This window comes from Balaenoptera borealis (genome assembly GCF_965194805.1).
Source record: "Balaenoptera borealis genome assembly, chromosome: 13".
Taxonomy (NCBI): Eukaryota; Metazoa; Chordata; class Mammalia; order Artiodactyla; family Balaenopteridae; genus Balaenoptera; species Balaenoptera borealis.
The window spans coordinates 90,165,140-90,181,947 of NC_138870.1; the positions used below are offsets into that span (position 1 = coordinate 90,165,140).

A 16,808-nucleotide genomic window follows, 5' to 3' on the forward strand; every position below is an offset into this window, starting at 1 on the left:
TCCCTACGTACCCACTCTGCCTTCCCCTTCACTCTTCCTAGTTGCTAGGCTGCCATAATAGTACTCCTAGACATGTGTCTTTGGCATTAATGTTGGCTGCACTTAATTTATGCCTCTTTTTTTCCTCCAAATGACAACAGCCATGCTTTAAAACTAGGTGTTTTCCTTTCTGATTAACTGGTTACATTTATGTGGAAATCTGAAGACTTTGTGATATCTGTCAGAAACCCCACAACACAATTTAATGATCTGAGTTTACTGTCCTCTTGCTTTTAAGCTCCCACCTGTAAATAAAATGTCCATTTACACTTAGAAGAAAACGCTTCTGATTTCATGCAGTTCAGATTCACACAGCACTCCAGCACGTTGCACTTAATGGCCATTGTACGAAATTTCAAGATCATGTAACGTTTCCAAAGCAGCTGGCTCTCTGAGCCGAGTTTATTATGGCCATACACAATTTACCAGGAGCCATAATGACGAAGACCTTTCTCGAAGACACACAAATATCTTCATCTACTATCCAGTTGTAGAAATGTGTTGTTTCATCGCATGGTCACCTTCATATTTAAAAAATTACATTAGAGCACTGAGATTTTATTTAGAAATCCACTCTTCCCTGATTGATTTTCTGACTCACATTCTTAGATTTCTTGAAAGAGTTCTGCTTTTGGTGGAGAATCATAAGCAAAGGATTTTACAGCTATGCATTTATTTCTTCAGTAATAGCTGGCATTTAATCTGGAGACTTTTTCCTGTTTAAGTGAACTCTGACATGGCTCAGTATATCCTCAGGAGACTAGAGGGAGAATCCAGTTTAAAATAACTGCTTGGCCAAAGGGGAAAAAAGAAATACAGCCATAGCATGTTAGGAAATGTTATTTAGTGCAGGATTGGCAGCTCTTTTGAACAACTGACGAATCTTTTTGTGGGATTCAGTGGTTGAGTTTTTTGCTCCATCTAAAGGTTTTCTTCTGTTCATTTTGCTTACTTTTCTTAATGTTTAGATTGTTAATTGGTCCTAGCACTTTTCCCTCATCCACTAGATAAATGTGGTCTAAAAATGTAATCAGAGTAAACTCTAATCTTCAGGGCAGCGGTGAACTGTCTCTCCCATTAAAATTATTTGATTGCTCCTTTTTATTCTCTCTCCTCTCTGGAGAAAAATTAATGTTTTTGTTTGCTTGTTTGGGACTTCCTCTAAATGCCAAAATCAGCAAAAGGAAAACCTTCCAGAGAAGGTTAGCAGAAGTTATGCACCAAAATGATGTATGAGAAGAATGCTGGCTGATCAGTGAACTCGGTCTGTCTCAACTCAGCCACCACCGTGCTGGGTGACCTTGGCCACTTAATTTCTCTGCTCCTCACTCGTAGCACCTGTAGGATAGAGGGGTTAAACCAGGTGATCTCTAAGGCCCTTTCCAGTTTTCATGTGCTATGGCTCTGTGCTCTCAAAGAATCCCAGTGACATTCTTAGGTCTCTGTCACTTTCCTCCAACCTGACGAGGTATATTCCATGCTGGAAAATGGTTGTAGAGATTCTAGTGTTTATATGGTTAGTACGTAGAGATCCTGAGCCAGTTCTTCAAGTTATCAGATTGTTATATGGTTTGGCCAGTCTCAGATTATCTAAATGTAGAGCAGTTTTGGGGTGTTTTTTTGGCGGGGAAGGGAGGTAGAGTGTAGTGGGTTGTTGAATAACACAAATCTTGACTTCTCATAGTTTCATATTACTTGTGGTTCTGAACCCATTTTGGTTTCATTTTAGGCTTTGGGCGTTGCCTTGTATATAAAAATGCTAAATGTACTTTGAAACGATATACCAATCAGACTTTTGATAAAGTGATGGGGCCGATGTTGGATGCTGCTACAAGGAAACCCATCTGGCGACATGAAATTTTAGATGCAGATGGTATTTGTTCTCCAGGTAAAAGCCTTTAAAAATTTTTTTAATGTATACATTTTTAAATTATGAAAGTTATTCAACAGTATTTCTAAATGTTTGGTATACAGGGCAGAAAAAAATAGCAACCTGTAAAACCCTATCCTAACTCAACCAGTGTGGTCACTTTTGATGAATTTCCTTCCAGTCTGTTTTTCTATGCATACGTTTTTACATAACAGCAATCTATTGTAGTTATACTTTTCTACTTATTATTTTGAATAGAGCCTAATTTAAGGAAATATTTAGAATAAGGTCGTGTCCCTGCATCTACACCAGTATTTCATCATTTGTGCATTTAGCTTACAGACTGACTTCAGAATCCTCTTCCACTAAAAATTGTGACTCTGTTGTACTTATAAACCTGTGATGAATTTTGTTGATACAACCCACAGCCCCTGCCCCGATGAGTCTTGTAGGCTAGCGTGGGAGACTAACGTTGATCAAAGGATCACACACAAACATAGGTCAAATTACAACCAGGTTAAGGAATCATATAAGGAGCTATGAGGCCATTTTATGGCAAGAGTATTTGACCTAGTCAGGAAGATCGAGGTAGCCTTCCCCGGGGAGGTGACCGACAGCTGCAGGATGAGTGGAGTTAACCAGTGAAGGGGAAGGGGGGGGGGATGTCTAGGCGGGGGAAGGGCTTGTGCAGGTGTCCTGCAGCTCGCTCACTAAAGGACCCTGAGGAAGGCCAGTGTGCCTATGGGGATGGGGGGAGGGGCAGGGGGAGAGGCAGGGCGCAGTGTGGAGAAGAAAGTAGAAGGGAGCCAAGATAGAGGGGGCCAAATGAGAGCTCTTGAGGCCACCAGGCGACAGGAGCCGCGGGGAGGTGGCAAGAAGGGGGGCTGGGTTGGAAAGGTGTGTGGGAGAGGAAGTCCACACGGCCCTGCCCACGGATGCTGCCCAGGGAGTGAGTGCCGGGCGGTGATGCTGCATCCGCTGTGGTGCCCCGAGTCACGTGGTACATGGCTTTCCCTACCTCTCGCTGCCTTTGTTTCTTGGAGAATTTCTCTCACTCTTAAACCTGGGTGCTGTGGCAGGGAAAACAAGCGCAGTGACAGTAGTGTAGTAGTTGGTCTTTGAGCTTGCCATGAACAGGTACCAAGCAAAGGTGAGAATAGCAGGAAAATCAAAGAAATATTTGTATTTTCTCATTGTCCAGGTTAGGTTGGTGGTGACTTATTACTGGTTGAAATAACTAGTAAGTGGCCCAAACCTGTTCTGACACTCAAGGAGATATTTTAAACTGCTACCTACTGACATGAATTTTCTCGCGTTAATATGGTCCCCTAAATGAGTTTCTTAATTTTATACACAGTGTGATCTTAATCTATGGGTTTTTCAAATGGGCTTGCAAAGTTACAGACAAGCCCTGTTGAGCTCTAGTTCCCACTGTGTGGACTTTGTTTTCTTCCATTCCTGGATTTCATGCACCAAGTCTAATCACATGGTTTTATGCACCAATTATCTTTGCGTTCCACACAGATGATAGTGATTTGTCTAACACCCTTCTCTCTTTCTTAGGTGAGAAAGTAGAAAACAAGCAAGTGCTTGTAAATAAGTCCATGCCCACAGTGACTCAGATTCCCTTGGAAGGAAGTAATGTGCCCCAGCAGCCGCAGTACAAAGATGTGCCCATCACGTATGTATTGGAAATACGCTGTAAGGTTTTTAAAAAGAAGGAATAGGGGAAATTGGAAGTTAGCTCCTTTTGGCTGCTGACTCCCAGATAGACATCTGCCCAGTTTCAGCTCCATACCAGCACCTGGACAGCAGGGGCCCCAAACCCAGATCCAAACCATCTTTCTCCCCTCGCCTACCCCAGCCTCAGACATGCTCCTTCTGGGTCCCTCTCTTGGTGAGTGGCACCGCCATCCTGACTCCTTTCTATTACAAACCTTAATTCGGTAAATCCTGTAAGTTCTGTCTCCTTAGCAGTTCTCTTATCCACCAATGATAGCTGTAGCTGTCTGAGTTTGGCCCTCCTCTCCTGCTAGACTCGTTGTTATTGGTGACCACTTATCCGCCTCCAGTCTTGTACCTCCCCACATCTCTCAGGCTCTCTCTGTTACTGCCAGAGTAATTTTTTCCCCTAAATTACTCATCTGTTCATGTTAACTCTATTGAGTAACTAGAATAAAACTTGAGTAGATTGAGTAAAACTCTCAGTGACAGTGTTGCCTGTAGGATAAAGGCCAAATGAAATAGTAATACATACACGACTGTCCATGACCCTTGGCATACGTCTCTAGCCTTACCCTTTTGCACATTGGCCCCCATATTTCTAGTAAATTGTCTCTTATTCTCCAAATGTTCTATCTGACTTCAGTGCATTTACTCATGCTGCTCCCTCTGCCTGGAATTTCATTCCCCCTGGTCAGGACTCAGCTCTAGGGTCCCCTCCTCTGGGAAGCAGTCCTTGATAGCCTGCCCCTCCCTGCTACCACTGTCATCCCCAACCCCTGGTGGGACTGACTGTCATCTCCCTCGGGCCTTTCCTCTTCCCCATACCACTGATAACCTTCTTGCACTTACCTTTCTCTCTTCCTTTATTGGTTGTGTTTCTTTGGGGCAGGAACCATGTCTGCTTAATCTTTGTATGTCCAGAGCCTACAAGGATCTGACACAGAGTAGACTCTGATTAATGGTATGAAAAACAGATAAGAGGTGAAGTGTGTGAAAAAATTCACGATGGGAGAGCTGAGTAGATAAAAGTAATATTTAAAAAGTGGTTAATAATTTGGAGTTGAGTAACAGGCTCCAGCTCAAACCCCAGGTCTGCTTTATATGAGGCATGTGTCCTGGACAAGTGCTTAACCTCTCTTAGCATCGGTTTTCCTATAAGTTTTCCTTATTCCTTATTTCCTGTAAAGGAATAACAATGTGTGAATAGTATGTGTGGTGAAGATTAAATGGCATTATGCCTGCCTCATAATAAATGTTAGCCATTTTAAACTAGGACTGTGCAAGGGATATTGTCACATTTGAATTTGTTATTGAAAAATGAAAGTCATTTTTTCAGAGCCCAAAATGGGAATGTCAAAATATTCTGTGATAGGTATTACATAAAATATGGCCAGGGTGATAGGTTCACAAAGGGCAGTTTGAAAACTCTGCTTTAGTGACTTCCTCTTAATATTAGCTACAAAGGGGCAACGGATTCATATATTGAAAAAGTGATGATATCTTCGAATGCGGAAGATGCTTTTCTGATCAAAATGCTGCTGAGACAGACAAGGCGTCCAGAAATTGGAGACAAATTCAGCAGTCGTCATGGGCAAAAAGGTAAGTTGTTTCATTTCTCAACTTTTTTATAAAACTATAGTAAAATATTTATTAACCACTTTATATAAGAACTACTTTATAACTCTGCTCATTAGAAAAATTTAGTATGTTTGAAAAATTATTACTGTGTTCTCAAAAGTATTCTTGTTTTATTTCTCAGATTAACCTGTTTATATTTTAATGGCATTTAGAAATATACCATGGTTTTGCTTCGCTATGCTATTTATTTCATTCTACAACTGCTTGGACCAAAATTATAATTATAAATACATTCTAGATGATGTACCTACTAAAGTACAAGTGGCTGTTCAGAAATAAATAGTAATACCTATTTTTTATGAAAGGTATATATTTAAAATACTGTATGTTCTGCTGGGGCATCGTATCATAGGATGTCAGCACCGCAGGATACCTTCATCTGCCCCTTTATTTAACAGATGAGAAGTTCACACTCCGCTTGGTAAGCAGCCAGTCACGGCTGCCCAGCTAGTCACTGAGCTGGTGTTAGACCCCTGCTCTCCCGCCTGCAGTGCATGCTTTGTCCGCCGCACGGTGATCCTCCTCCTAGATGCTGCTTCTCCATCTGAGCCCGCTGGCGAGCCTCACCCTTTCCACTGACGGTCAATGCTGGGTTTTCATTCATTTTTGGTTTTGTTTTGTTTTGTTTTTTTATCTTCAAGAAATGTGTGCACTGTGTCACTATTGATTAACTCATTATCAGTAAGGTCTCTTCTAGTCAATATATACCTAGTATTTTAAGTTTGTCCTGGGGTTTGAATTTTTTCTCTGTCTGCCACTTACTGGTTTTAAGAACAGCAACAGCAGCTAACACTTTTGTAGCACTAACTGTGTGTGCGGCAGTGTCTTCAGCACATTGTATTTCCTAACTCATTTGTTTTTTACGTAATCTCAGGAGGTAGGTAGTGTTACGATCTGCATTTTATAGATGAGGAAGCAGAGGCACAGAAAGGTGTTAGCCACTTGCCCAAGGTCCCCAGCTGGTGGCAGAACTCGTTTCTAAACCCTAGCAGCCTGGCTTTAGAGTCCATGCTCTTAACTAACTACTGTGCTATCCTGACTGTTAAGCAGTTAGGATTGTGCCTGACACATAGTAAGTGCTCAAAAAGTGAGAGCAATGATCATTAATATTGGCTGTTATTCATTCACTCTTCAACTTTGAACCTCACCTTTGCTTATAAATTGCTGGTATGGTATCTTCTTGTTTTTATTTGATTGGTTTGAGGATAATTATACATTATATTCTTGATGATTTTGACTGTTTATTTGCCAAGCAAGTATATCAAATATTACAGTTTGTTTGGTCAAATGAATCTAGCCTTAGTTGTCATTCCATCAATGAAACTGTTTCAGACTAAGATACTATTTCATCAGAAGCATTTTTTAGTTCAGTTAAGAGACACAAGATTATTTCAGCCTATCAATATTTTATAAGAAAGAATTGATCCCATCTATAAGTGTGAATTTGACACCTCTACTTCATACAGTTCCCTAAGATGCTAATTCTTAACTTTTGAGTGTTTTTAAACATATCTTGAGGTTCTTGTATTTTCCACTGCTTACTAGTGAAAGTCAAATTCTCTATATTGAGACTGTTTCTCCTTCTCTCTTGGTCTTGACAATTTCTGAGATACACTCCTGAGTCTTTCTGGGGTAGCCATGGCCTTGTTAACAGCCTCTATTTTACTTGACCTATTACCTAGACAAGAGCAAATCTTGATACTTCCCTTGTAAAATGTTGGCACTGGAAGCTTTACAAGAATGCACACCGTAAGAGGACATCTCCACTCTGAATCAGTTTGCAAACTTGAAGCCCAAATCCTTGTGCGTTACTCCATCAGAGTATTGTGTAAAGAGTTGAAGGCTGGAGTACATTTCAGTGATTATCCACTGTGTTCTCACTCCACTAAACTTCTTGAGGACAGGGACCATGTCTTTATATTTTCATAAGAGCCTTTCTCATAGTAGATACTTAGTAGGTAGTTGCTAACGGTTGAATATATGAATGAATTGAAGGTGGGGGAAAGTGAAAAGCAACAGATTCCCCACTCTTGTTGGATTGATTTTACCCAGGTTTTAATCTGTATATTATATATGAGTGTATATATGTTACAGTATAATCAACGTGCTACTTTTGAAAATGAAAACCACGCTTGATTATTAGTAAGTTCCTGTGAATGCAGACCTCTAGGTAAAATGTCAACAAGTCTTTGTGCTGTTGCATTTTTGCAGACAATTAATATGATATGGTTAATGTTCATTGACAGAAGTGGTTTCCAACTTGCAGTGATCTGAAACGTAGCAGAATTTAAAGGTTTGTTCACTCTTAGGGGGCTTTGACTAGCACATCACTATATGAAACTGAAAAAAGTCCTCCTGGGTCTCGATGACCTTTCACTTGTAGTGAGGAGTTTATCTTGCTAGTTTTCCTTTTCCAGATGGCTTTTAATCCAAGGGTAAAACCTTCTGATTAGCCTAGATTCCCTTGATATTCCTTTCTCTTACAGCTTCATTAGATTTATTGAAAAGATTGGGGAAAAAAAAAAGCAAACAAACAAAAAAATAGGTAATGTAAGCTTTAACAGAGTAATGGGAGGAATGACATAGGATGCTTAACTGAACATAATTTTTATTTCCTTTAAGTACAATTTTTTTTATTAAATAGTAAATGCACATGGCTTAAAAAAGTCAAATAGTACAAGAAAGGGTGGCTTGTACTAAAAAACATAAGTCCTTGCCTTTCTTCCAATTCTGCTTCCTAGAAGCAATTTCGTCTCATCTTCATCTTTGTATTTCTAAATAATATTCTTAAGCAGCCCTACATTCATTCATCCGTTTTAGATGTCACCTGCTGATCTCCCATTGTGACAGGTAGGAGGACCGAGCACTTTGCTACCTCTCTTTCCTGCTCCCAACCTCCATTCCCTGCATAGATTTATCATAATTTTGAGTTACTTATTTAGATTGCATAATTTGACTACATAAATATTGTTCATTCCCAAACCAAGTAATTGTTGAGTATATTTCCTTTGCTATGTAACTTTATTTTTTCAGAAGTTAATAATTATCTCATTTAAAATTTTTGCTTAATTTTCTTTATTCTTCTTACCATCCTTCTATACCATCAACAGCCTCTCAGCACAATCTTCCACATGATCAGTAGTCTGTTAGGATCATTTTTTCCCCAGATGATTTCTTTTATAGCACCCCGACTCTTCCTCCTCCAAACTGTGGTGGTTATATTCTCTGAGCCAGACCTTCCCAGCCAATGTGTTAAGAATCGTAATAGGTGAACTGCGAGATCAATCCTTGTAACCCTCAGGAATGCAGGGCAGAGCCTGGGGCAGCCAAGGCCCTGAGCAGCTCGTCTTGTGTGCCCTAAAATGTTTTCCAGAAAGGTTGGGAAGCACTCTGTGTTAGTTTGCTAGGACTGCCAAAATAAAATGCCACAGACTGGGTGGCTTACACAATAGAAATTTATTGTCTCTCAGTTCTGGAGGCCAGAAATGTAAGATCAAGGTGTCATCAGGGTTGCTTTCTTTTAAGGGCTCTCTCCTTGGCTTGTAGATAGATAACTGTCTTCTTCTGTGTCTTCACATCATCTTCCCTCTGTACGTGTCTGTATCCACATTTCCCCTTTTTGTAAGGACATGAGTCATCCTGGATTAGGGCCCACCCTAATGACCTCATTTTAACCTGATTGCCTCTTTAAAGACCCTGTCTCCCAATAGGGTCACATTCTGAGGTACTCCAGGAGTTAGGACTCCAACATATGAATTTTCGGGGACACAGTCCACAGCGCACTCTAAGCCTGATGAATGGTAGTCATTTATGAAATTCCCATTTGAGCCCCTGTTTCTTGGCTCTTCCCATGTCACTTTTCTCTCCAGCCCACCCCCACCCCCATAGTGGGATAGTCCGTCCATTACGTTGCTGAGAAAGTGTGCATGGAAAGTAAATTTTTTGAGCTCATGTATGTCTGAACATGTTCTGTCATCATACCTGATGTATACTTTGGTTGAGTATAGAATTCTAGATTTTAAAATTCTTCTCCCTAAGGATTTTGATCACATTGCTACATTATCGTCTGGATTCCATGCTACTTATCTGAATTGTAACGTCATTCTTCCTGATCGTTGTGTGTATGCTCTGTTTCTCTCTGTTTTCCTCCTTCCATCCTTCCCTCTTTCCTCACCCCACCCTGCTCTCTGGAAGCTTTTACTATCTTCTTCTTGTCTTGAATTCTGAAATTCCATAGACCCTTTTTTCATTCCTTGCCCTTGGAAATCAGGCACCCTCTTATTCTGGAAGTTCGAGTTCCTTCAATTCTTGGACATTTTCTTGTATTTCTTGTTGGTAATTTCTCCTTCATCATTTTCTCTATGTCCTTTCTGGGTTTCCTATTAGTTAGATATTGGATCTTCCAGATTGATGCTCTAGCTTTCTTATCTTTTCTCCCCCCACTCTCCATTCTTTTCTCTTATTTTTCTTTCTAGGCAATTTGATTAATTTTATTTTCCAGATTTTTTTAACCTACCTATTATATTTTTAATTTCTAATTACAGTTTTAAATTTAATTTGTACTCCTCCTTTTTACAACAACAGGTATATATGTATATATTTTTAGTTTTCTTTTAGTTTTTAGCTTTACTTTTTTGATTGTTTTGTTTTTTGGTTTTCTTCTGTTTCTAATTTTGTCTCCGTTTCTAGAGAGGTTTTTTCCCTCCTATGTGTTTTAGGGTCTGGTTGTTGTGGTTGGAAGCTTTCCTTTAATGTCTGCTGCCTCCTTGAACCTTGGAATCTCTGTGTCCCAGGGACAGAACTTGTTGACTGGTGGCTGTCATTGTAGGGTGATCAGGCAGCGAACCATTCAGTTTCTACATAGTAGGATCTTTCTAGCTACTGCCTGAAGGTTGCAGCTGGGAATGAGGGTGGGTGCAGTGCTTAAGGCTATCAGCTGACCTTCTGGAAGCCAGATAGGGGCAGGGGGCTGCAGCCTGTGGTTCAGTGCACAGACTTTCACTTAATTCCTCTGTATCAGGCCAGCCCCTCACCCCACCCTCTGCTGTAATTGCTACCTGTGGATCATGGGTCATTGTGGTTCAGTTTCTTGGGTAAGTTTTGGGGTAGAAGGGTAGTTTCTTGGCTGTATGGGGTGGAGAATAGAAACTCGGGTTCTGATGATTTCTTATACAGACATATATTTATACAGATGTTTACTAAGTGTCTCCTAAGTGTCTGGTACTATTCTAGGCCCTGGTGATAAGCAGTGAACAAAACAGACAAAATCCCAGCCCTTGTGGGGCCTACATTCTTGTGGGCAAGAGAGAGAATGATAAGTGCTGGGAAGAAAAAAAAAATAAAAGATAGGGGAGCAGAATAGGAAGCATGTGGGGCAGGAGTGGTTAGTGCTTAAGTTTTAAGTAAAGTGGTCGAGGAGCAGCACCTCGTTGAAAAGATGACTTTGAGGAAAGCCCTGAGAGCGATAAGGGAGCAGACCCTCTCAGGTGGAAGAGCAGAGGAGGGAAAAGGAAGGTCTGAGGCTGCAGCCAGCCTGGAGTGCTCGAGGCCCGGCCACGAGGCCAGTGTGGCCGGAGCAGAGGGAGTCAGAGGTGAGGCCTCGATGGTCACTCTGTGAACTTCGGCTTTTACTCTGAGGGAGAGGGACGGCCCTGGAGGGGCCTGAGCAGATGAGAAATGTGGTAGGGCGAGTGGGCGAGCAGTGATACCAGTTAAAAGGCTGTTTTAAGAGCCCAGGTGGTGAGTGGGAAAAGCCTGGTGGTGGGGGAAGCGGTGAGAAGGGATCAGTCCAGACCCATTTTTAACGCAGAGCCCACTGGAATTGCTGATGGATGGGGGCCTTTGAGTCGGTCCTGCTGCCCTCAGCCCCACACCTCATCCCCCTTTTGACAGCACTTTGTGAACCTTCCCGGGAGTGGCGGTGAGAGCTGAGGCAGCTCACTTCCTCGTGCCTCTGCTGCAGGTACTTAGGTTTATTTTTCTTCTTCTTTCAAGTCACTTACTGTTCTTTCCTCTATTCATCAGCTTTCAAAATTCTCTCTTGTCCATTCTTTTTCCTTATTAGGTTTATACCTTAATTTTGTCAACTCTCCTGTTAGTGAGGTTTGGAGAAGGAGTAGAGATAAACATGTGTTTCATCTGCCCTGTTTACTGGAAATCCATATGTCCATTATTCGAGAATGTTCAACACAAGAATGCTTAGTGTGCTTGGTTTTTTTCTCTGCAATTTATAGAACTGAAGTTAAAATTATTTTAATGAAAGGTGAGGAGGGTTTTTAGAGCACCAACATTTTGTCTGCTGACCAGAGCCTTGCCTCCAAGGTACCTTGTGTATTTTTTTTTTTTTTTGGTTGTTCTAATCATTTCTAAGATTTAAAACTAAGTTAAAAATGTTTATAGTTCACACACTCAGAATTTGACATAAATGCTAACAATTATCAGAAGAGTATTAACCACATTTTGTCAACTCTTAATTATCTGAGAATAGCTTATCTTTTCCCTGGATTATTATTGTAACTAAGGTCTACCATTTTGATCCTTTCCTTGAATGTCACCCATCTGAAGTCAGAGGCATGACAGTAGCAGAAGCCTATTTTTTCAAGTTCTTTTCATTTATATATAAATTGTAAAGATTCAAAAATAGCAGTGGTTTTAAAATATTTGTATATGTTGTTGTTAAATATCAGAATACCTTGTTTGCTAACTTTAAGTATATTTTACATTTATCAAGGATAGGAAACATGCCCTACTAGTTTATTTAACCGCCCCTAAGCCCCCATCACAGCACTTTGCATATTATATGGTATTCACTCAATGTGTCTGTGGAATAATTAAATATCTTAAATGTATAGGTATAACAAGACAAAATCTTCCCTCCCCAAATTAGTATAACTTATTCTTCCTAGTAAATATCAGAAATGGAATGTCTCATCTTTATCCAGACTGGTACCAGGGCTTTCATCACTCTAGACTCATAGCTCCCCAGTCCTAACTGGCCAACTGGCCACACAAGCCCACTGAAGCTTTTCCAACCAAAATAGCTAAATGCACATGCCCACCCACATGTACGCCCTGGGCTTCAGTGAGAATCTGCCTTGACAGCCCAAAGAAATCTATTTGGTCATATTTAAGTCACTGCCATGGGCTCAAAACCGTGTTGGGCTCTCTAGGAGGCAGAAAGGAAACTCAACCCTTGGCTAATGCCCCTAAGGAGTTGGCAAAAAGATGAATACAAAGGATTACATAGAGTTAAATATTAAACTATATGGTGAAGACCATTCATGAGAGAGAAGTTGAGAGCTTATTGTAGATAGGGACAAAATCTCAGTTTAAAAAGACCTTTTAGATGTCTAGTCCAAATCCATCTTCCCCAGTATAAGAATTTCTTTTAGATTATTTTTGGCAGATGGTTTTCCACTTTGCACATGAGCTGTGGAGGGGGGCCCTTGCTGCTTTCTGAGGCAGCCGTTCTGTGGTGGCACCGTTCCGATGGTTATATTGAGCCTGAGTGCGCTTTCCTGTAACGTATACCCGTTAGCCCTGCCCTGCCTTGTGGGCTTACTGGATGGACACATTTCCTCTTTTCTTCATGGCCACCTCTGTTCAGCATTCAAAGAAAGCCTTCAGGTTGAGAAAAAGTATAGCAAAGAGGTAGAGATCCTGAGCGCTAAGTGAGCAATTTTATCCTTTTGAAATGGAGACGGTTTCCTAGGAGCTGTTACTGGGATTAAACAAAATGATGTGTGTAAAGCAGGGAGCACAGCGCCTGGAGCACCGCCAGCAGTCAGTAAAGGTAACTGCTGTTAGGTCTGTCCCCTGTCTTCTCTCGCAGGCTGGGCAGGAAAGGAAGGCAGGCTGGGTGGGGTTTGGACTTGGAAGGCTGTGATGAAGATATTTTTTCCTGTGAAAGAAAAAATGGGGAACAACAGTAAAGAGCAGATCAGTGCAGCGTGTTGACCGACAGGAATAAAGAGAGCCAAGGAGAGGAAGGAGGCCACGGTGACTGGTGTTAAGCCTGGAAATGAGGGCACCGATCACAAAGATGGAGGATCATCTCAAGTGCTTATATTATTAATTAATTGATCCATTTCTGGAGCTTTCACTATGTACCAGGCACTGTCCTAGATACTGGGAATACAGTGGTAAATACTGACAGGGTCTCTGCTTTCCTGGGGTTTATGTTTTCTTAGGGAAGGAAACAGATGGAAAAGAAGTAAATAAAAACACAAACACAGTAATTTAAGATAGTGATAAGTGCTGCAGATGAAGGCTGATGTGAAAGAGTGACTGGTTTGCGGGGAGAGGGGGTGTACTGTGGATTGATGGTCAGGGATGGCCTCTTGCACAAAGCGACATTTGAGCTGAGACCTGGAGGACGAAAAGGAGCCAGAGAAGCAAGGGTCTGGGAGAGTGAAGTTCAACAGCCCCGAGGTATCAGTGAGCTTGGCATAGTCAGGGAATAGACATAAGGCCAGTCTGGCCAGGCATGTGCCTGAGGAGGAACATGGTTTGAGATAGTGAGAGAAAAAGGATGGGGCACATACTACAGGGCCTTGTGGCCAAAGGAAAGGAGTTTGGACTTCATACTAAATATGTTGGGAACCAATAGGCCTGTTGGGTGGTGAGTGTAAGCAAAGGAGTGACAAGATCTAATTACTATTTTAAGAAATCACCCTGGATTCCATATGGAGAGCAGACTGGAGGGGAACAGAGAGGGAAGCAGGGAGACTGTGGCAGTGGTCCAGGCAGGAGAGGACGGTGGCTTGGACAAGGGCAGTAGCAGTGGAAAATTGGAGAGAAGTGACGGATTCTGGATATGTTCTGGAATTAGAGCCAACAGGAGTTGCTGATGGCAGAGATGTTGGAGAAGGAAAAGACAGGAACTGAGGGTGAGTTCTGTGGCCTGAGCAGCTGGAAGGGCTATTTACCAAGAAGGGGAGGACTGGGGAAGGAATGGTTTTTTTGGAGTTAAGCAAGGGCAGGGGTTGAAATTTTGGCCCTCAGGTTCGAGATGCCCATTAGACTCCAAGTGAAGAGGTTGAGTAGGCATTTGGATATAGAGTCGGAAGCTCCAGGGAGAGGTTAGGACTAGAGATAAAATTTGGGAGTCACCTGCATTTATAGTATTTACCTTTTGTGTATTAATAGTTTATAAGCATTTTCATCTATATTCCATCCTTTAACCTTTACAATTCTAGTTGGTATTGTTATTTCTACTCTACAGAATAGGAGATTGAGAGTCAGAGTTGTGAGTAGCTTGCTTGCCTACTACAGCTTAGTGCTGGCAGAGTCAGGATTCAAATCCAGATTTTTGATTCCAAGTGCATTGCCCATTCTGTTAATTCCAGTTGAGGTGTTTCTTTTCTCTTTTGATATCCCATTACCACTCTGCCCCCAAGGTTGCCGCCATATTTCCTGAGATTTCCCCTTGGAAAAAGACACAACCTTTCCTTGGGACAGAATTCTAATATTTCTTAATATTATATTTAATATTAGTAATTTAAATATTAATTCTAATATTTCCTTAATGAGACACAAAATTCCCTTTCTTCCTGGATAAGCAGCTTCACATAGCACTCCTCTGCCACCACTCCAGAGGAAGCACTATCCTCACATACCTTGTTTTAGAAATGTCTGCCAAACCCTCATATTAAGATATACTCCTAACACAGAGCTGTGTTTTCAGGTATTCCTGTCTTTCTAAAATCACCTCATTGTAAAACACTGTCCCCACTCCCTTCTTTAATTGGTCCTCTGGTCAGGCTTGGTAGCTTTGGTTAAAATCCCAAATCTATCAAGAATTTGAGCATATATAAGAGGAAGTGAACTTTTGAGTTCTCCACTTTTCCCATTCTCCTGATTCATCTGGCTAGATGTGATAGTTAGAGACGGAAAAGGAGGGGTACTTGAGGGCAGTGACTTGGACAGTGCTGGCGGGGAGCTGATTTGGAATATTCACATGCAGCAGGCACAGCTGGCGGCATCTGTATGGGGCCCTGCAGCAACCCAGCCCTAAGCGTGGGACCCAAAGATGAGCTGGATGAGGCCTGAAAGAGTTGGATGCCAGCAAGTAAAAATGTGAATGAAACGGAGAATAGCCCACAATGTCGGTTATGCTGTTGTGGTTGTCATGAAACGAGCTGATAAAAATTTCATGTGTCTCACCGTGACGCCTACAGTGATTTCTTTCTGTTTTGGTCTAGATACATACCAGCGTAAGCGCAGTAGTTAGTTGAACTTAGTTTTTACTCTTGAAATATAGAATTGTTTGGAAATTACATATATATATATATATATATTGGTAACATCTCCTGCAAGCTGACACACATGTGTTCTCTATGAGGAAATATAAAGATTGTTCTGATGTAGGTCATCTTTATGCCCATCTCTTTTTGCCCCTTCCATTTAGAGCATTGAATTTGTTATTCTCGGTGTTTAGAAAACGATGTGGCCCTGCAGATGGCCTGATTTTTGTCTTTTGTTAAAAGTTTACTTTGACAAAGCTGTTATTAGGAATTCTTTTTGTATATGCATACTATGTAGATGGCATTTCTGTACCTAATGCCTCTTAAAATATCCTCTCTAACAATTAAAGGAGACTTGAAAATTTAGTTTCACGGGACATGAGTGTCTCTCCTGCTCAAGCCTGTTCACTTCAAAGGTGGTAGGATAATTAGTAGCTAAATGAAACAAATGTGAAGAGGAGGCTAAACAGTGGTAGCTATGTTACAAAAGCTCAGCAAGAAGATTGAAGAGGCTGCAATAAGTGGGTGATCTGGGGCAGGAGAGTCAGTACTAAGTAGTTGGGAATCAGCATCAGTGCTGTGTGATAAGCAAAGCTTGAATGTAATCGATCAGACAGAGGAGCCCCACTGGAGAAGTGAAAGTGTTTGATCAGTAGCTGTTAAAAATGTGACAGACCCAGTAAACAGCATCACTTTCTGTGACCTGGGTAATGGAGGAGGACCAAGCAGAGAGAGCCAAGCATGGAGGAAGGAGAAAGTATTCCCTAAGGAAGAGGGTGTCACAATTAACATGAAGACTCCTCCAGCCTGAAAAGCAGATAATATTCATTCACAGCACACTTTTTAGATAAGGGAATTCCAACATAGTTTTCCAATGAGAAATTCAAAGAATTTTAATGAAGTACATTCGTCCTTTGGGTCTTTGTGAGGTCCGTTGCGCATCTCATCAGTAAATGCGCAGTGAATCAGCTCCCCCTCAAAGGAGCTGGCCTTTGGTCAAGAATCTCGAGAACAGTTCATCCTTTAGTAGTATGCAAAATATTGGAAAAGGTGAGATGATTTAGTAATAACCTGTACACCAGAGTTATGAAATTGTTGTGTGTTTGTTTACCAAGGAAGGAAAGTTTAGTTTTGTTTTAAATTCAGGTGGTGGTGGGAAAATATTAGAACCCCAAAGTCTTGATCTCCTTTCCCAAGTGTTCTAGACTTCCAGGTACTTCAGAGTGAAGCCATGACTTACATAATAGATGCATAATGATGCTCCACAGGGGAAAAGAGAGCAGAGATCGGTC

At 41.3% G+C, this 16,808-nt stretch overlaps 1 protein-coding gene across 3 annotated transcripts in view; it reads left to right on the forward strand.

Moving 5' to 3' along the window:
- Positions 1 to 16,808, forward strand: part of POLR3B (RNA polymerase III subunit B) — a 114,623-nt gene that overhangs the window by 74,965 nt on the left and 22,850 nt on the right. For all 3 annotated transcript variants that reach the window (XM_082349864.1, XM_082349866.1, XM_082349865.1), the window contains exons 21-23: positions 1,769 to 1,927; positions 3,473 to 3,590; positions 5,091 to 5,233. In XM_082349864.1, the coding sequence (XP_082205990.1) occupies positions 1,769 to 1,927; positions 3,473 to 3,590; positions 5,091 to 5,233 (420 nt within the window). The remainder of the gene's footprint in view (positions 1 to 1,768; positions 1,928 to 3,472; positions 3,591 to 5,090; positions 5,234 to 16,808) is intronic.